Here is a 21,686-nt window from a genome sequence, read left to right on the forward strand (position 1 = left end):
CTGTTCCATACACCTCATGCTCGTTTACAAGTTACCACATGTTACTTTGTGGATGATAATACACCCCCTCCCTTGTGTTTAGTCACAATTGTTAATTGTTGTTTATTATGACATCACAGTCAGCTGAGGAGGAGACAGAAGGTGCCAGAGTGAAACGCCAAGCTGTGTTTGAGGTAAAGTTCATTAGGTCTAATTAGTTTGATTAATTAGGTCTAAGTCTGTGTGTTTTTACCTGCGTAAATTTTGAATATTTTTAAAGTGCTTTTCATAGTCTATATACTTGTATAATGCACTTTATTTGGTAACCATGAAGTTTTTTTGATAATTTAAATATATACGGTTTGGTAACCTTAAAACTCACCAACCTAAATTTGTAATGTTTTTAAAAATATTCTTCATATAGTTGTAACAGTGGCCTTTATTTGTTTAACAATGGAGTTTATTTGATCACAGGAGAACATGGTTGATGATTATCCACAAGGCTTGGAGGAAATCTTCGGGATGATGGAATCAATTAAGATGGATCTGCAAATGTTGAAAGAACCAATGGGACGAACCAGAGAAAATCCTGGCAGGACTTGTAAGGATATCTGGTACTGTCATCCAGACTTTGCTTCAGGTAATGTGAATGGAACTTGTATATATTTGAGTGGTTGGCATGGATTGTCGTTATAACATGGATGTTATACCTCCTGTTCGCTTACAAGTTACCACATATGTAACTTGTTTATCCTCGCATGGCGGGGCAATAACAGTCGTCATAACACGGGTGTTCTGTTTCATACACATCATGCCCGCTTACGAGTTATCACAGATGTAACTTATTTATCTTTGCGTGGCATCGCAGGGCAACATCAGTTGTTATAACATGAGTATTCTGTTTCATACACATACTATAACAGGTCTATAAACCATAGAAATATTATACCAGAATTATGAACCATAGAAATATTATACCAGAATTATAAACCATAGAAATATTATAGCAGAATTACGAACTAATAAAAATATTATACCAGGATTATACTGGATCGATCCGAACGGTGGGTGCTCGGCAGACGCCATTGAGGTCTGGTGTGATTTTGAGGCAGAAGGAGACACTTGTCTCAATCCTCTCACGGTTACCGTAAGTTTAGATTTCAACAATAGTTATTTTAACCATGGATTGTCAATACCACTGTATAAAAGCCATTCCAGCATATTATTGACTTCATCAGTGTTTTATATTATATAAGAATTATTATCCTTTTTGCATGGTCACTTTTATGCGCGTAAGTACTCGCATATTTACTCGCAAAAACAAAGTTAACACGCATAACGTCATAAGCGTGTCATCTGCTGTAGGAGGTTGGTTGTTACTCGCATTATGCGAGTAAAGAAAAGTATATTGAAAGTACAGTTTTACTTTTAAGAGCCTAATCTTTTTTGGGTATTAATTTTATAGGTTTTTGTTGGTAATAGCACTATAAAGTATTAAAACTTATTTTATAAACTGGATTTAATAATATTGCGCTAAAATAAGCTTACTTAATGTTGATACGCGCATAAACCAATGACCATGCAATTATTTCACTTTTTTTGTTGTTAATTGTAGCACTAATACTAAAGACTTAACCAGTGATATTTTAACTAGTCATATTCAATGTTGTATAAATGCTATTCTGGCAATTTATTGACCTCATCAGTGTGGTTTGTAGTAGAGAATCCTCAATGTAAATGGCAAGAAAAGCTAAATGGCTGCAATTTGCTTGGGTGAACCAAGGTGTCCATGAAATATAGAATAGGCTTTGAACTCATAACCTTTAGTCCATAGATGCCTTACGGCCCCAATATAACAAGTATATACACCCAAAATAATAAATGTTCAGGAAAGCTATCTCACAACTGCACTGACAGTTTAAACTTTATTGTCGGTCAAATTTAAAACTAAAAAAAAATAAAACATATTACCTAAATAGAACTTACACATTGTAGCCTCTGTTGTGAACTGACTTGGTATTTTATTTCAATGATTTTGATGTAAGTTTACCTATCATACTTTACATTCATATATATATATACAGATTCCAGCTCGAAGGTGGCCTAAAGCTTCACCTGGAGATTGGTACAGCTCTTACAGGCTTGGGGAGAAGGTACGTTATGTATGCTAGGTTATCTTAACAGTATTCTACCTAATTTTAATTTTTTTGTTTAGTTTTTTTATTAAAAACCAGATAGCTGTTTAGAATCGTATTTTGTCCACCCTTCCTAGTGTTAACCATTCAAAACGTTTTCCAGTGTTACACACTTTGTAGCTATATACATTATATGTTTAAAACGCCCATTCTCCTCCCAGTTTGATTACAACACATTATTGGCGTATTCTACAGATGATAAAAAGAATTTTTTTTTTTTTAAAGCAGTTATTTTTACATAAGTAAACATATATACATTATATAGAAAAGGGGTTAATTTCACATAAGTATATATATGTTAAACTGTCCATTTTCCTACCAGTTTGATTACAACACCACCATCCCACAATACAACTTCCTGAGGTTGCTGTCGAGTCACGCTCGCCAGAGATTCACATACAAGTGTGTCAACTCTATTGGATGGGAAGACCAACAGAACGATAACTTCAACAAAGCAATTCAACTTATGGGTTCAAATGAAGTTGTTTTCACTCATGGAAGTGAAGAAGTAACAGTGTTGGAGGACTCTTGCAAGGTAAATAAACAACCATCATACATATATATATGGTGTATATACTTAGATATACATATAACTCCTACAAGGTAAATGGAATCAAGTAGATACAGTTAAAGTATATATATATATAATAAATGCAAGGTAATTATGAGTTGGATGAATGCAGTTATGTATATATATATTAAATGTAGTTAAACATATATGTTATATCTATATACATTGAATGTAGCTTATTTATCCTCTCTTGGGGTAGTGACAGTCATTATAACTCTTAAAGGTGCCTAACATGCTAAGTGTTTGATATCTGTTTAGGAAGCAATCTAGTTTGCTTTATATGCATTACCTGTGTCATAGCAATGATTTTAAACTTGTTGTTTACAGTACATATGCATATGCTTATATATATATATATATATATATATAACTCCCTATTTCGCTTTATTTTCTATTATTTTTTGCTTTTATGCATCATATATCATCATATGCATTACCTGTGTCATAGCAATTATTTTAAACTTGTTGTTTTAACAGAGTGGACAGGGAACTGGACAAGTTGTGATTGAGGTTCGAACCAAAGAATTAGAGATGTTGCCGTTGGTCGATTACAAGGCCTTCGATTTTGGAACACGACCACAACGGCACGGCTATCATCTCGACCGTGCTTGTTTCAGTGGCTGAATGTAATCATGTGTGTCTTCACGGGGCATTTATGATGGGTGGCACGCGCCACGGGATGTGTACGCCTCCTCTTAATGAAGTCGTGTACACTATGGAGAAGAAATGGGTACGCAAGTGCTGGTGCATACCCATTTCTTCATGTTCAAAACATTTGACTTTCAAGCCCAGAGGTCATGTGATTCTGCAACTGTGTGTGCTGGCTCGATTGCAGCATCACATGACCTCTGTGGACCAATCAAATTCTTTGTGGGATTCTAGACTGTGTGATGTCATCAGTATTACGTAATACCTCACTGTTGCTGCTGAGTTGCGTTTTTGGCGGAAATACAAACTTTATGGCGTTCGAAGCAAAAATGTTGTTTTTTGTTGTGTTTTGACAGTAAATGGAGCAGTTCAATTAGTTTTAAGAACCACTATAAGTTACCTGTTTAAAAATGATGCTTTCTGATTGTGTCTTGACAGCAAATAGAGCAGTTTATTTTGATTTTACTATAGGTTATCTACTTAGAAATTGTTGTTTTCTGATTATGTATTAACAGCAAATGGTACATAGAGCAGTTTAATGTTAGGTTTAGGAGCCACTAAAAGTTACCTATTCAAAAATGTAGTTTTCTTATTGTGTTGTGACAGCTTAACAGAGCAGTGTAATGTTCTGGTACAGCTATTTTATTCCGGGTACATATGTAAATATGATGTGTGTTGGTAGTTATATTGTTTGGTCTTAGCCTTTGTGAGTGTGAACATAGGAGAAGCATCTAAGTTGTAACATAACATAGTTTTTATAATCTCTTTGAATACAGTAGCGAAGATCAGGTTAATTAATACAACAACAAAGAGAAGGATATTGGCAGCAACATGAGGGTCATTATAGCACGCTGCAGGTAAAAACTACTTTAATAAAAGTACCAAATAAAAGCGGGCTTCTGAACCTACATAAAGAACAGGTATGAACATAGATAGGGCTTGGGGGTAGATATTATTTAAGCTGAATATCTAATTGAGTTAGTAGGCTATGAATGTAACGATAAAATAGTGATGGTTATGACTCCTAGTTAAGAATCCTCCGCTACATTATCTGCTAAACGTAATTAACAACCCTATAACCCCTAACTAAAGAGTTTAAAATATTGTATATATACAGCATCTCCAATGTAAATGTGGGGTTTTTATTTTTTTTGTTAAAATTGTAGGAAAATATCATATTTACCTTAAAACATCCTGGTCATTTTAAGAGATTTAGGTATTACTGGGTGTAATGTTCTAAAATTATTTAATTTAATTAAAAATATAAAATTTATTTGAAAATACATAATTTAGATCTCTATGGTTTTAGCGCCATTTAAAAATTCTAAAATAGGGTAATCCCCTAAGATGTACTAAAGTGGGGACAAAATAATTAATACGTACACCGTAAATTGTTTAGTTAAATTTAAAACCGACAATTTTTATTAATTTACGGTTAAAATTGGTTTAATCAACCCAGAAATATGCTTCATTGTTCAAATAAGCAGTAGGTAGTGGGAATATCATCGCTTAAAACGTTCCAATAATTAAACAACGTTTCAATGGCTAACGTTTAGTATTCAGACTAAAATCCTAATTTAATAAGTTATAACTGTTAAGTTAAAACACTTTAATTTAAATACCTTCTTCAATTTCGTAAATATTAAGATATTAAAAATAACATTTTAAAATAATAAAATAAATACTTTTCTACAAAAATCATATAAAATCCGATACTCTGGCTGTTACGAAAAAGTGATTTCGGGGGAAGTCCTTTTTTCTTGGTCAGCAAATATTTTAAAATAGGATTTGGATAAATTTATTAATTTCGCCAAAAAATAGCTGCGAAATAAAGTTGTTGTAAACCATGCGATGCAAGAAGCGTCCACTCTAACCGGTAACTTACAAATTAAACTTAAAATTTAGGTCTTAAATCCATTTTAAAGTGCGCGATTTAGCTTTTATTTGCGCACCTAAAAGTTCACATAATTTCTTATATCTTGTACTTTTTTACAACTTTACCTAAATCTTGGATTCCCGAATATTAATAAGATATACCAGTTATATTCCAATATGTTCTGGTAAGAAAACCTTTTAAAAAAATACAGAAAGTAGAGACAACGTATTTTAAAACTGATTTTAATACAATTTCTGTTTTTGTTTATAATAAAATTTACATCCGCGTGCCCCAGTTTGTCCTCGCCCCGCCATGCGAGGGTAACTAAATTACATTCGTGGTAACTCATAAGCGGGCACGAGGTGTATGAAACAGAACACCCGTGTTATAACGACTGCCATTGCCCCAACATGCGAGGATAGTTAAGTTACATTCGTGGTAAGTTGTAAGCGGGCACGAGGTGTATGGAACAGAACACCCATGTTATCACGTCCATCATGAAACATCTACATTCAGTCATTCCTCTATGTTGGATGTATGGGTACTACACACCAACTCTAAGATATATTTCATAACAAGAGACATCGTTACATCACAATGCTACCATTATTATGACATTATAATGTTTATATTCAAACAGATTTGCACAACAACCCGGGAAACAACGAAAACAGATTAATCTCAGAAATTTCAAACAAAATCCCAAAGTACAAGTTAAGAGCGGATTCTGTGAGTTTAATATTTAATATGTTTTAACATGGCATGGATTTAACAATGGTGGCTTCGAGAATATATATAACAATGTGACTTGAATAAAATTGTTCTATAATAAATATAACTTGAATAAAACCCTTTTAGAGTTGGATTGTAACTATATTAAAAGGGACCAACTTCTTATACAATAGATATCTTTTATAAACAGTTTTTTGTTTGTATTATTAGTTTGATCCTAAATAACTTTGGCTTTCATAGTCATTTTACATGGGTGTTTTTCAAGTAAAATATTTGTGCTTTTATATTCATTTAAACATAAACAGGTTACTCCAATTACACATGATGTCATTTTACCTTTTCTGATGTCATATTTTCTATTATGAACCTAAATGTCCATTTAGATCTTTACCTGGACCGTTTAATTTAAATCCCTTCGATAAAATCATTGTCCCAACAACACATCCCCTTATTTAACGGCAATTAAACATTACGTTATTTACATAGTAAGGTTAATGGGACATTTATTCCAATGCAAACACGATGTTTGTTCTACTTGAATATGAAGGGTTGAAATCCTATATTTGACAACTTAGGCTAGCCAGGGTTGGACTCATAAATCAAACATTTGTAAAAGATTAATTTCACCTTTGTATGATAGATAAAGTACCTCATTTTGGTTATTATATTATCTTTTTTATTTTACTTTAATTACATTGTTAAGTAATGTATGATACCCTAAAAGTTAAGTTAGAGTGAATGCATATTTGTAACAAATTGATGTATTGTTGCGTTTCTATTAAAACTTTTCCTGTGAACATTTGTTGTTTTGGTTATTTTTGTCGTATTTTTCTTAAACCCTAAATAATCAGTTACAAAATTGATTTAAATGAAAATGAAATATATTTAGATAAGCGCCTAACTTATTCCTAACCTTTAACAAGTTATAATTAGCTGAATCTTCCATTCTTAACTATATTTTTTCCACTATATACACTTACACTGTTTGTGAATAAATATCTACAGTAAAACTGCTTAAAATTGGATATATTCCAGTACTGCTTAATTAGCCAGAATCTTCCATTCTTAACTGACTTTTTCTATTATATGCCCCTTAAACTGATTGTAAATACCATGACATATTTAAAACTGCTCAAAATTGGATAATTTCTGGTACTTTTCCGTTCACTTTGCATTAATATGAACTTGATAAAAATAGAATGATCGATGTCAGCAACAACTTAATTAATTCCTTTGTTTGATAATATGAACGTTCATAAATCTATTCAAACTTAAGTGGAAAATGTGGTTTTGATATCTATCAATGCGCCGATGCTATGTTGCTGAGATACATGCTTGTCGTTGTGTAATATGTGGTGTGGTCTGGTGCCGCGGCTTAGTGGTTAAGTGTGTAACCAGTTAGGCATTGTACTTGAAAGATACTCTGACCTAAATCCCAGGTTCCATGGCATGCCATGCTGTAGCACCCACAATATAAATGTGATTTGTTATTTGCCAATGTTGTTTTAGTACTTAATTTCATATCAGAATGATTTGCAAAAATTAGGTTGATTTTGTGTAACAGCTGTGGTCAAATATAACTTAACTAATACAAACACTTGTAAAAAGTGGTGCAACCAATTAAAAGTTACTGTTTTGTAAAAATACCTTTGAAAAATACTGCAGTGTCGGTCAAATACAACATGTGAACAGTAGTGCAACCAATTCGGAGTTATAATTTATTAACACTTTGTAAACCATCTCGTGTTATATAATTAAATGACATTGCCGATGATATATTAAGGTACAAACACCATATGTTAAGCCTGGTATGCTGTGGTTAGGCCTACGTGATGTAGAAACCCTTAACTAACCACCAAACACACATAACTTGCTGTGTCAATATTTTCAACGATGGGGTTGAACTTGCGCTTAATAAATACCGTTCACGCAATCTTAGATTAGCATTCACTGCTGTGCTGAGGTCTCGCGTGGTGTTAAATATATAGGAATAGAGTGTATCACCATTTTACAACCTTTTTCTATTTTATTAAATGCGTATATTTTTTACCTGCATTTTTGTTGACAACTATTTATTTTTGTTCCGCACTTAATTTTAGACCAGGATTCAGTCTTTGCTTTATTTTTTGTAACTTTAAACATTCTAAAATGAAAGTGATTATTTCTATTACCTTATAGGTAGGTCTTGCATTAAAATGTAACTAGCTCCTGCAGTACAACATGATAGTATAACTTCTGTTTGTTATAACCCTGGAGTGCTTTAACCATTGTCTTAATCACAGCTCAAAAGATAGCTGAAAAATTATATATAACTTAAAAGTTTTTGAATTGTATTTTATTATATGTTAGTGAACTCCTAAGCCACAGCAAGGGTCTTGTAGTTTTGGATAACTGAATCTCAGTGCTTATATTAAAACATGTAATAAATATTGTTTAAACTTTTTTAATAGTCGGTTAGGAAGTAAGTAGCAAACAATGACTGAAGCGTGTAGGATACCAATCCATCTTTTGACGCATTATATTTCTAATACCATGGTTAGTACATTGATGCATAGGCACCAAACCTGGGGTGGTAGGGTGGGCGGGCAGACCCCTGAAATTTTTACACTACATTAATCAGTAAACTTTGTAACCAAATTTGTGCAACTATCCCTGCCTCCCATGTGTTTTAGTTTGGTGCTTTTATGTGAATGAATTATTAATGTATTTAATCCTATGCTGGTACTGTGGCATACAATAGTTGTAACTGTGTTATATTCCGTAAATCTGGTCCCGATCTATTAAGTTGGACGATTCTTATAAAGTTTTTCAAGTTGGATGATTCTTGTAATAAAATAACAGCCAGGGTGCGACTGCTAGTGAACTATTAATGCGTTTACTCTGCTACCATGACAGACTTTAGTAGGATTGTATTTATTCATAATGCTGCATAGTTATATGCAGAGTGTTTAAGTATTATACTGAAGAGATAAGATAAGCAATAGATGTATTTTATAAATTATATGCACTTAGTGTTTGGGATGTAATTTATTAAATTTGACCGACACTTCAGTATTTTTGACAGGGATTTTAAAAATAATCAGGCACAGAGGCGCTTATATTTAATGTTTTTAAAAATTTAACGGGTTTATTGTTTGATACTGATAAGCGTGTCACCATCTTTGCGCAAAACACTTAACGGGCATTACTTCAACTCCAGTGGTCACTAATGGGTTCTACCGCACTGGGTATTGTGGTAATGGGCCAATTTTAAATCCCACTAAATCCCAAGTCCCATTGTGTGACTGACTGTAGGCCCTCACCTAATAGTATAGAATATGCATATACATTTTTGGGGTAATGAGCCAACTGTGGCCTAAATCCCAAGTCCCATTGCATGCCTCACTGTTAAATACGATGTTTCAAATAAACCCTCATATATTCCATCCCATTTTCCCCATTTTAGGTGAATGGATATGCAAATGCAGATTGGTTAGAGTGTCCCGTCTTACCCCCAGATGTGGATGTGGATTTATCCTATGAACAGTGCAAGGAAATATTTAAATTATTCTGTGAGTTAACAAGTAGAATTGTTGGCTTTGAATCATTCATTGTGATGTCATAGTTGCGCATGTTTGTAATAATCATGTGATAATTTGTGCATTATTTATATGCATGTTGTAGTAATTGTTTAATCTTGTAAATGCTAGAAATTTATTTGTTGCAAGGTACGCTGTAGTGTAAACGCCGCTTAAAAAACAAACAAAGAAATATCTATGCTGACCTGCACTGAACAACGCTGGGTGTAGATATTTCTTTGTTTGCTCTTACACCAGGTAGACAAGTACCCAAGCATAACAAATCAACCGTATCACAATATGCTTAGATTATGTTATCTATAAAACACACCATTTGTTTAGAAGTGTTTAAAATTCTTGAGAAACTTAATCCAAAGTATTCACACCTTGAACTTTAATCCTTTATTTCCAGCATTTGTGTTATTATTGCAGTTTCCACTTCTATTTAGTGTTAATTATACTTAACACCAATCAAACTGTTAGTTTTCACACGTTGTACAACATATAAGACAATGCTTCATTGTCTATGTCATATGATGTCATAGTAAGGTCTGTTTATGCAGTAATACTTTTTGTTAATCTATTGTGACATTTTAATGGTCTAGAGCAGCGGACTGGTTTTATAAATCAAGTGTTTAGAAAGATTTTTGTTTTTTCCGATATAGTTTGAAGAAACTTTGAACTGGTAGCAGCAGTAGTAGAGTAAAAGTACGGTTAGGTTTTTGTGAACCGATGTTTTATATGCAATTTCTCATCTCTTTCCCATCTCTTTTAACATTAATATAACAAACATTACGTTATACTTAGCAGCAAATGCAGCAAAACAGTTTTATATTTCTTAACTTTTCAAACTGCCTTACGAATATTTTGATAGTTTTTTTCAATTTAATTTGAAATGTTCAATATTACATTATGCCTTGTAGCAGCAAAACACCAGAACAGTTTTATATTTCTTGCTTTTCTAAAGGGTTTAGAAAACTTTTTTGTTTATTTTCTTTCGATAGAATTTTAAATGTTTCACCCCAATAACCCATTTGGGACTCCCATCAAGCACTGCGGGGGAAGGGGTCATTTATCGGGGATTCCCCGGCATATGTTCAGTACCCCTATGGATGTAAAGAAGAGGGGTTACCCCCAAGAAGATACCCGGGATAGAGATCTCGAAAACCAAGTTGAAGTTGATGTTTCTTTTCGTTCAAATAATCAGCTCGATTTCAACGTAAATAACGAGGTTCTCGACAATCAATTTGCTTCAAGCTTTGAAAGAGGTTGGTTGGGACTCGCAAGCACTTTGGCTTCAGTTTGGTTGCCTTTGTACTAACTGCACTGATACCAACTCTGGCTTAAATCCTGGGTGTTGGGGTAATAGCGCCAACTCTGGCTTAAGTCCATAGATGTTAGGGTAATGGGCAAACTCTTGGGTGTTGAGGTAATGGGAAAACTCTGGCCTAAATCCATGGGTTTTGGGGTAATGGGGCAACTCTGGCCTAAATTCCTGGGTGTTGGGGTAATTGCCAAAGTCAATCCTATTCTTTTGTTGCTTTAAGTTTAAGGAAATATAATTATCAATTGTGTTGCCAAAAGTTTAAGTTGAGCACCTTTGGGTTTCATTTGTTGGTTTGCACTTTAAAATTACATAATTTCTTTCTGCCACTTGTTTTGTTTCTTTGAACCTTCCAGGACAAAATGAGTTTTTTGTATATCACATTGAGTTAGATTCTACTTTTCTTGCACTTTAAATAACATATTTATATTTCCGGCTTTTTAAACTTTTTGTATTTATTACTTGTGTTGCAACAGATTCTACACTTTTGGGATTATTTGGTTCATTTTTATTTACCACTTAGCAGAAATTGTTGTGTTTTAACAACATACATTGTGTTTAGATTATTGTATGACATCACAGTCTTTTTTGCTTTGCTCACAACTGCTATTATGACATCACCACAGCTACTGACACACAGTAGCATTTGCACCAAGACAATACTGCCTTCATTGATTTATTGATTGATAGTAAATCCCCCTTTCTACTATCCACTGTACCCTGCATGATGTTTATAGTATATCTTAATAATTCATTATAGTAATGTTGCATGCCTAATTTTAATGCATGCGTTTGTAGTTAATTGAATATTATATTTTTTGCATGACACGCATCCTTAGTTAAAGTGATAGATAGACATATATTTAAAGGATATATCTAACTTTGTTCTTATGTTTACTAATTAATTCAGTGCGAAAAACTCTATGGCTGAAGTCCTTGTCAAGGACCTGAGATTTAGGCCAGAGTTTGCTTATTACCCCAACATTGTATATGTACATTCTATTCTATATGTCCCAGGTCCTTGTCAGGGACCTGGAATTTAGGCCAAAGTTGGCTCATTGGCTCAACATTGTATATGCACATTCTATTACCGTAGTATTTAAACAATAAATAACTCTATTTCTTCCCCAGTACTCAGCAGTGAGCGTGTAAGCAAAATGACGAAGACTTACCACGATATAGACGCCGTATTCAGCTTGTTAGAAGAGAAAGAAAAGGACTTGGAACTTGCGGCAAGGATCGGTCAAGCTTTGCTGCTTAGGAACAAGAATGCTGTTCAAGAGAAAGAGATTTTAGAGGAGAGGCTTGCTATTGCTGTGGAAGAGGTGAATTATATTGGTGTTTGTTGAATGCGGTAATGTAACTGGGTGTTGGGGTAATCTGGCAACTCTGGTCTAAATCTCCGGGGGTTGGGGTAATGTGGCAACTCTTGTCTAATTTCTTGGGTGTTGGTGTAATGGGGGCAACTAGTTTAAATCCCTGGGTGCTGGAGTAATGGGACAACTCCGGTCTAAATCCGTGAGTCCTTTGACAAAGTACTATATAGAATAGAGTGTGTAACGTTTTATATTGGCTAGTTCCGTACAATGTTTCAGTAATTCCATACAATAGGGCAATTCCAGCCTAAACCTAGAAACAGTGCCTTGCCATGCTGTAGAACCTCCCCAATGTAAAACAAATCTATATTAGAGTAAAAACACTCTTTCTTAATTATCCTCTTTATATATTTATAGGCGTCCCAGTTAAAGCACGAGATAAGCATGAAACAAGACCTCCTTCATGCTTATGCTGATAATGAGTCTGATACTAGTAGTACTGCTTCTCCTATTAAAGGTAAAATACATGTATATATATTATCATATATGTATTAAGGACTTATGTATGTTTGTATTAAATAATCATGTATAGGATAGTGAAATGCTATACTTTTGCTTTTTTGTTTTATTCATGTGGTTTTTGCATTCTTCCTACAGCAGGCGAGGGCCAAGAAATATTAAAATAATTGCAAAGGGCCCACCAGGTAAAATTTTAGAAAAGTCTGCTGATGCATAAATGTAGGTAATGTAATAAATTGTCAAAGAGCTGTTTTAGAGTTTCTATTTGCCTGGCATCTACACTGTTTATTATATGTAGTAAATAACCATTTAGGTGCTACTATGTGCTTATATACACTTGTATAAAAAATATATAAAAATATATATAAAATATATATATAAAAAATACTTGTTTTATGCAGAATACAAATTATTTGGCCGTACCCACTTGCAACTTGATGTAGATACTTTACATGATCGAATTAAAGAACTTGAGTGCGATAATGCTGAACTTCAATTGGAGGTATGTGGTGTTTTATGTAGTAGTTCCTGTATGATGTGGTGTAGTTATGAGTGCACCTACTATATGTATTGGTAAACTATGGAGTACTAGGCAAACTATGGTCAAATCCTTTGATGTCCGGGTATTCAGCCATGGAATGCAACTTGATTTTGGTTTGTTACATAAGCCATAGCATTTGATTTTGACTGTTATTTTGTCACAAGAACTGTCCTACTTCTTTAGCACAAGATTTTCATAAAATTTATCAAAGTTTTGCTGAGATTGTATTAATATTAATAAACCTTTTTATAGAAATCAGCCATGCATGACCACTCAGCCAATCAGGGAGAAGTAGTGACGGATACTGTTAAACAGCTTGGTATACTACAAGAAGATTTAAGTAAGTTACTTTAACACCTCCCCCTGATATCATACAGTAGACCCATAAAAAAAAAACTAACATTGTGGGCCCAACCCTCAAAAAAGCCCCCCTAACATTGTGGCCACAACCCTTAAAAAAGCCCCCCTAACATTGTGGCCACAGCCCTTTGAAAAAACCCTAACATTGTGGCCTTAATCCTTAAAAAAGCCCCTAACATTGTGGCCACAATCCTTAAAAAAGCCCTTAACATTGTGGCCGCAAGTCTTAAAAAAGACCTTAACATTGTAGCCACAACCCTTTGAAAAAGCCCCTAACATTGTGGCCTTAATCCTTAAAAAAAGCCCCTAACATTGTGGCCACAATCCTTAAAAAAGCCCTTAACATTGTGGCCACAATCCTTTAAAAAGCCCCTAACATTGTGGCTGCAAGTCTTAAAAAAGCCCTTAAAATTGTGGCCGCAACCCTTAAAAAAGCCCCTAACATTGTGATCACAACCCTTTAAAAAGCCCCTAACATTGTGGCCACAACCAATTGAAATAAAATCAAACATAATGTCATAAATGTATTGTTTCAACAGAATCTGCGAATGAACAAATCTGTATTATGACTGAGCAATTATCAGCACGTACAGAAGACATGACTCGGCAAGAAATAAGGATTACTCAGCTTTTATCTCAAATATCCCAACTACAAGATAAACATAAACAGGTGCGTGGTTTAGCTTTCAACACAATTACACAAACATATACTTGGCTATTAATAGCAAGGTCCAAGTTGTCTTCATTTTCAAATGATCTCACATTGTGGATTGCCTTCATTTTACTTCATAATGGTTACACATTTTTTAGCAATCGGGATGTGTAATTTGTAATCCCTTAACTATCACTGGAGACTTTTTCACAATAAAATACTATTTTGATTAGTTTTACATGAACATCTTTATCAACCAGTTATATTGTTTATGTTTCACTTATTTTTTGTATGTTTTAGTTGAAATGTATTTAACGACCCATTATATTCCAGCTCTCCAGCGAGCATGAGGAACTGCAGCATCATCTTTACTCAGCAAATAAATCACAAGCGGAACTCACGCAAGAGGTAAGCTGTTGTAACAATATTCTATATTGGTTTGGTCCTAGGTCAAAAGGTGTACACCAGAGTTGCCCCATTACGCCAATGTGAAAACCTTATGGCAGTTGTTACAAAACTCACATGTGGGGTGAAGAAAATTGAATGTATGCCACAGATGTAACTGACTTTATTCTTACGTGGCAATATAAAGCAGTATGTATGATACATTGATACATTGGTTCCTGACGATACATTGGTTCCTGGCGTAATATAGCGCAGGCAAGATGGATTTATAATTTTATAGCATGCTTAGACCCCAATTTTAATGGCGTTTTGTAAAGATTTATTGTTTTTTGAGGGGTGGTGATTCAGAAAAAGCTTGAAAATGCCCTGTAAGAAAGTATGTGTTGGTTAAGGTCAGGACATGCATATTAAATACCGCACCCCACAATCCACATTACAGTAAAATTGAAAACATCTATGTGTGAAAATGCTATGTAGTATTGCAGCAACCACCCCAGTAAGCATTAAAACTACATTACTTATCAAGGCTTTTACACGATAAGCAGTTAAAATCAAGTCTAGTTATACAGTAACACATAAGCTAAATGTTATGTACATGTTTTGCGTTATACAGTAACACCCTAATTGTATCATTGATTAAATATTATGTACATGTTTTGCACCTTGCAAGTTATACATTAACCCAAGGGTATGTATGTTGTTACATTTGTTAAGTTTAACAAGGAGGAGTGTTGTGTTTGTTTTCCAAGTTCATTGGCTGTAGCTAAAACTAACATTGGTGTAAAGAGCCAGCTCAGTGTTTAGTTGCTTGCATTGTAACCTAAGAATAAGTTTATGGTTTATTGAGGTATGCGTTCCTGAACTCTGGAATAAATTCCTGGGTGTTGGGGTAATGGGACAACTCTGGACTAATTCCCAGGGCCCATGGTGTACCTCACTCATATAGAATAGAATGCGCATATACAATGTTGGGGTAATGGGCCAACTCTGGACTAATTTCCAGGTCCCCCTAGGGCCCCAAATAAAAATAACTAATGTCCACCAAATCCCTCTCTAGGTCCACGCCCTCGAAGAGCGATACCAAGAAGTCTGTCACCTCCTGGATCAAACAAACGAGGAGAGCCGTCTGCGGGAGACGAGTCTTTGCTCCGAGGATCTTGACTTTACATCCGGGATCCACATCCCGTTCCGTAACTCATTGGCGGCTGAGTTGGAGAGCAGTGGGGTGTGTTTAGATGGAAACTCCATGTTCCATGTATCAGGGATGGAAAATAAAAGGCAGAGGTAGATAGGGTGTTTGAGACATTATATATAGTAGGGTGGGGAATTATGGGACACCTTTTCATTCTATTTTCTCGTCCCATTTGGAAGTAAACAAAGAACATTCAAAGAAATATAAAACTGTATCCTCACGACTTCCGTAGACCATTGTTAATTGTTTGAAACACGATCAGGATATTTGAATATTATGTGATAAAGGTGTCCCATCTTCCTCCACCCCATGCATATGTGTTTGTGATTTAACTTTAAAATATGCTAATCTTAAGCATTCAATACCAAACACGCTATTAATACAATATGTATTTAGTAATACATATATACATGGTTACTCATATTCTACCCCCCATAGCCACAACACACTTGATGACCAGAAGAAAGTTTTTGAAACTGCAAGGATTGCAAATAATATTGGAAACCATCATAGTCCAACTCATAAGGTAAACTAATTATATTTTTCCGAATGTGTGGCTTGTGTTAGCATTAACTTCTTGTTTGGGCAAGACACTTAACGGTAATTGCTCCAACCCAGTGGTCACTAACGGGTTGTCTAAATTGTTGGTAATGCATACGTACATAAATATATACAATACAAATATATACATGGTAACTCATAAGCAGGCACAAGGTGTAAGATACTATGTCATAATCTGTGTATTAACAGTATTGATGTAATTTCCTTAATCAAAACACTTAACCGTAATTGCTTCAACCCAGTTGCCACTAATGGGTTGTCGAAATTGTCAACCATACGTAATAACAATCACTCAAGTTACATACATGATATCTCGTAAACGGCACGAGGTATATGAAACAGAACACCCATGTAGGGATGCACATTACAGAATAATTAGGTATTCTAGGATATCCTAGAATACTTTATTTCGAATCTAGAATTCCGAATCTAGAATTTCGAATCTTTTTGTATTTATAGGAAAAAATAATTTTACCCACATAAGTCAGTTTATTGACTCTTTCATAGCAGCCTTGTTGGATCATGAGCTGTAAAATTATCAAAAATCGTACTATTGGGTAGTTTTTGCGTCATGAAACGTATAGCAGGCTATGAAAAGACGTTGTAAAACGTTTACTCTCGAAAGTCCCACAAACACAAAAATATTTATTTTTTAATTATTAAATTTCAAAAATTGTTAATATAGTGTATGAGATGACGTGTAATGACGTCATTAAACAGAATACCGAATCCCTTAATTAGATTCGAATACAAAAGGATTCGAATCTCATAGATTCGAAATTCTGTAATGTGCATCCCTACACCCATGTTATAACGACTGTCATTGCCCCGTCATGTGAGGATAAACAAAAAAAGTCTTGACAAATAATTCAATTGTTAATTTATTTGTTCCAGTCGAAACCATTGTCATTAAACTACAGCACTTCGCCCACACCTTTGAACCTTCACTTACAAAAAGAAGGGTTTGTCCCCAGCACCCCCTCTTCTGGGTAAGTTGGGTAGCTACCTTGTTAGTCAGTAGCCAAGTAGTCAGGTGCTTAAATTGAAACTGATATATATTTAGTTCAATGCTGATGCATATGTGTGTTTGTTTGTTCTTGAAAAGTCACTTATGGGTCAAAGTTACTCACTTGAAAACTCGTAAGCAGACACTATTGTTGCCCTGCCATGGCAGAATAAAGAAGTTACATTTTCATACTTATAAAAGTAGTGTGGTTGTTGAGATAATGGGCTAACTATGACCTTGACCCTGTAAACCTTATCCATATACAAGATAAGTTGTACCGACCACCCTTATCTATACATTACCACCAGTGTTGCCAGATATATTTTACCTTCCATATCTCCCCAGTTTAACTACACCAAACATGGGCAAACCTGGCATTCCTGGAACAGATGACTTGGAACGCGCAATACGTAAACTAACTGTTCGACACGACGCCAATAACTCGGTGTTGGTAAGTTATATGATTTCTATTGTCATATAGGATTTGTATTGTTATAGGATTTCTATATCTCTATGTTCAGATATATATAATCTCTATGTTAAGATATATATAATCTCTATGTCAAGATATATATAATCTCTATGTTAAGATATATATCATCTCTATGTCAAGATATATATAATCTCTATGTCAAGATATATATAATCTTTATGTCAAGATATATATCATCTCTATGTCAAGATATAGGATCTTTATTAAGAAACAAAATAGTTTTAGTTTTAAACGAAATATTTAAAATGAATTTTGTCTTATATATGGACTGTTATGTGTGTATTAAAAGTGACAGAAAAATCATGTTTAAAGCAAAAACCAGAAAGATGTATGTTTTACCAATAAATAGCATTATCCAGCTGTTATTCCAATACCCATATTTAAAAGGAATTTAACTAAAATGAATCAAAATTTTATATGTATATGTGCTGAAATGCTCATATTACCATTATAACCCATGTATTCCCAACAGAGCACCTCTAGTGAGTTATTCTCGGACATTGACTTCGACCACCTCCTACCCTCTGATGTACGAACAAGCTCATCATGTGACTTCATGAGGAAATGCCAGTCAGCTCCAAGGTTAAGGATTGTTAAGCCTTTGGAAGGTGGGTGGGATTGGTTTGAATTGCATGTAATTAGTATCAACTGTAAACTGCACTATAATGTTACTTAATAACAATAAAACAGTAACATTATAGTGCAATTTACAGTTGAGTTTTTAACTAGACATAGCACCCCTTGCTTTTTACTTTGAGTAGTTCTTTTCCCAAGTTGTCATAGACGAACATAATACCCAACAACAAACGACCTACTGTATTGGCCTACACTGTTATATATAGCTACATACCTATAACACATCTTATATAACACCAACACTTTACACCAGTTTTTTCCATTGTATTGACCTCTACACTTGTATATCTGGATTCACATACATTTTAACACCTGCGAGCTTATAATGTATGTATTATACATTACAGATTTAAACACGTTACACCAGTTTTGTCTATTATAATCACCCTATACAGTTTAATATCTATATCCACATAGAGCATGCCCATAATGAATGTATTATACACAATACAGGTTCCAGCACCTTACACCAGTGGAAGTCACTTGCAGAGCGAAACACCCATCCACTAAACCTTGATGAAGATTGCATCACCCAAGGTGTTATGATGCGGGGGGCAAGACCCAAGTCATGCTCGTTTAATTCTTCAACTTCTGGTGGGTTAGCATAACATTACAAAGCTTTTATTTATCTCTTTGAAAACAATAGCGAAGATCATGTTAAAAAAAATATGTTGGTTAAAATACGCCATGGATAAAATGTGTCGGAAAGAGTTTCAGTTAAAAGCGTGGCTGTTTCACCAAAAAGTTTGATGTGTGTTGAGTGGTAGGGTATATGGTTTTAGCAGTTTAAATAATGGGATTTAGATGATTGTACCCTGATTGTTAGGATAATGAGATGATATATCTACATCCCAGTTCTCATGTATACCTCACTAAAGACTCCACTTTTTAACTGTATTAATGACGTCTCAATGTTATATGATCCATATCTAAGTCTTATACACCTAACACCCTTATATTCAAAGTCTTATGCACCTAACACCTGTATATCCAAGGTCTTATGCACCTAAGAGCTCAGTAACTGGCTCAATGGGGTCAGCATGTATATTTGTGGTAAAACTTGTAATGCCTAACTAACTTAGTATTAATCCATAGATCACCCATCTGGTCGAAATATTCAACAAAAATCCGAAGTTGAAACGACCGATTACTTGCCTGGTGCTATTCCAAAGTATGTAGTTATGTTAAGTATATTCCAAAGTATGTAGTTATGTTAAGTATATTCCAAAGTATGTAGTTAGGTTAAGTATATTCCAAAGTATGTAGTTAACTTAAGTATGCCAATTTATGTCTATCAATACAAAGACTTAGATTTGTTTTATTTGTTACGCCTGTTATTTTATTCACCACTTTGCAGTAATTAGAACAACCAAAGCCATGAGTAGAAGTCTGACCACAACATAACCATACATGTTTTATCCCCAGGAAAAGTATATTAAAAGCTGGCAGTGCTCCTTCTTCTTCAAATAAATTCCTCAAAAACTTTGGTTCTAGAAAATCTTCGCCATTGTCTATTCCTATTAAGGTATTATGATGTCATAATTATAATTCCTGTATTAATTTTTTTGTTTTCTTGTGATATAAACTTGTAATCCTTATACTGTTTTAGCCCATTCATATATATATATGACACATTTGTTTTCATTTTAACTTTAAACACCACTAAAGGTGGTTTTAGTTTGAAAATAATATGCTTGGAAATCGAAGCCAAATGTTTTATATATAATATATATATATTTATGCTGTTGTGTTTGTATTAAAACTGACCAGCAAACCCATATTTTATGTAGCTATGACTTAAATACATTTATTCATGCCATATAACCTCAGATATACATAATATAGAAAAATAATACAAAGGTGAAAAATGAATGCAATACAACCAAGATAAATTTATTTTAAAAATTTCATTTGTTAATAATTATTACTAACCAATATGATGTCATAATACCCTTTATTCCCATCATAGAAAAGCAAAGATCCTTCAAATCTACGATACCTAGGGTTGGAAAGTCATGATGGTGGTCCTAACTTGGGGGAATCACCCATGTTTCGCACGGTTAAAAGCAGTCCCCACTTGGTGGGGTTAGCCGCAGGTGAGCATGAGGTTATAAAATATAATTCTTGGGTAAATTTGGGGGGCCGAGATGGTAGCGCCCTGGGTGTTTGGGTAATAGACCTACATCTCAGGTGTCAGATCTGCCTCACTGAAGACCTCACCCTAATCTTTATTATTGATAATCTTTATTATTAAGTGTCTATAATAGTTTAGTGGGGTCTACAGTACAACGTTACCTCTATTTCTCATTCCTAACCCACTTTACCGCTCCAGCCCTTCTTCCACCCGCTGGGTTACGACGTACCACCCTTGGATTCAGCGGTTCATTCGCCTCCACGGGACTTGAACCCAGTACTATTGGTTTCCGAACCCAACCTGGCCAAACCAACATAGGAACTGACTGGGCAGACTTGCATGGAACTAACCTGAAGTAAAACTTCAAGCATCTCATATTTTAAGTTTATTTATTTCATTCAAAGACATCAAAAACACACACTGGCAGACTTTATTTCTGAATTAAACTTTTTTAAAAACATATTTACATTTTTTGCTGCAAAAATCCTAATTGTAAATTTTCTGCTAACCCAATCAAATTGGTTCATGTTTGTGATGTCATAACGGCCAATGAAAAGTTCCAGAACTGCTGTATTATGATGTCATAACCGCTTATGATAATATTCCTTATGTAGCAATCTGTGCTGAAAACTGCCCAATTTTACCAAGTGTTATTCAAATGCATTGTGCAATTAGTTGTGTTTTACCAGGCAGTGTGTCTGGTTGTATTCGTTTTTTTCCGTTTCTAATTTTATTTTATTACCAATGGTAGGTACTTGTTCGCATGTGAATGAATAAAGTTTGGATGTTAAACTTGTTGTATTTGATTCTTATATACCCAAGTGAGCACTATATATTAGGTTGGGGGAAGATGGAACAGCTTTTCATTCTATTTTCTTGTCCATTTGGTAGTAAACAAAGAACATTTAAAGAATTGTAAAACCGTATCCTTACGACTCCCATAGACCGTTGTTAATTGTTTAAAACACGATCAGGATATTAGGATATTA

General features: G+C 34.3%; 2 protein-coding genes across 5 annotated transcripts in view; both read left to right on the forward strand.

Moving 5' to 3' along the window:
- LOC100184583 (collagen alpha-1(V) chain-like) overlaps positions 1–3,723 on the forward strand; it is a 29,229-nt gene extending 25,506 nt beyond the window's left edge. The window contains 6 exon segments of the mRNA XM_026837283.1: positions 120–173; positions 454–619; positions 1,020–1,126; positions 2,064–2,132; positions 2,497–2,709; positions 3,223–3,723. Coding sequence (XP_026693084.1) covers positions 120–173; positions 454–619; positions 1,020–1,126; positions 2,064–2,132; positions 2,497–2,709; positions 3,223–3,369 — 756 coding nt within the window. The 3' untranslated portion in view covers positions 3,370–3,723.
- Positions 3,724–4,167: 444 nt separating this feature from the next.
- On the forward strand, positions 4,168–21,489 carry LOC100184633 (trafficking kinesin-binding protein 1-like). 4 transcript variants are annotated; one of them, XM_026837274.1, is made up of 19 exons: positions 4,295–4,313; positions 5,910–5,998; positions 9,447–10,826; positions 12,014–12,207; positions 12,616–12,715; positions 13,119–13,219; positions 13,511–13,598; positions 14,158–14,288; positions 14,604–14,678; positions 15,733–15,959; positions 16,306–16,393; positions 17,323–17,417; positions 17,780–17,885; positions 18,400–18,535; positions 19,017–19,157; positions 19,659–19,734; positions 19,989–20,088; positions 20,533–20,659; positions 20,896–21,489. In XM_026837274.1, the coding sequence occupies exons 3-19, from the start codon at positions 10,571–10,573 to the stop codon at positions 21,054–21,056; spliced, it is 2,202 nt and encodes a 733-aa protein (XP_026693075.1). In that variant the 5' UTR covers positions 4,295–4,313; positions 5,910–5,998; positions 9,447–10,570; the 3' UTR covers positions 21,057–21,489. The 4 variants fall into 4 exon arrangements, with proteins under 4 accessions (XP_026693076.1, XP_026693075.1, XP_009860654.1 ...); XM_009862352.3 differs by lacking the exon at positions 4,295–4,313 and adding an exon at positions 5,089–5,269; XM_009862353.3 differs by lacking the exon at positions 4,295–4,313 and adding an exon at positions 5,089–5,269 and having other exon boundaries at positions 9,447–9,552.
- Positions 21,490–21,686: the final 197 nt, after the last annotated feature.

Source organism: Ciona intestinalis, chromosome 13, assembly GCF_000224145.3.
Source record: "Ciona intestinalis chromosome 13, KH, whole genome shotgun sequence".
Taxonomy (NCBI): Eukaryota; Metazoa; Chordata; class Ascidiacea; order Phlebobranchia; family Cionidae; genus Ciona; species Ciona intestinalis.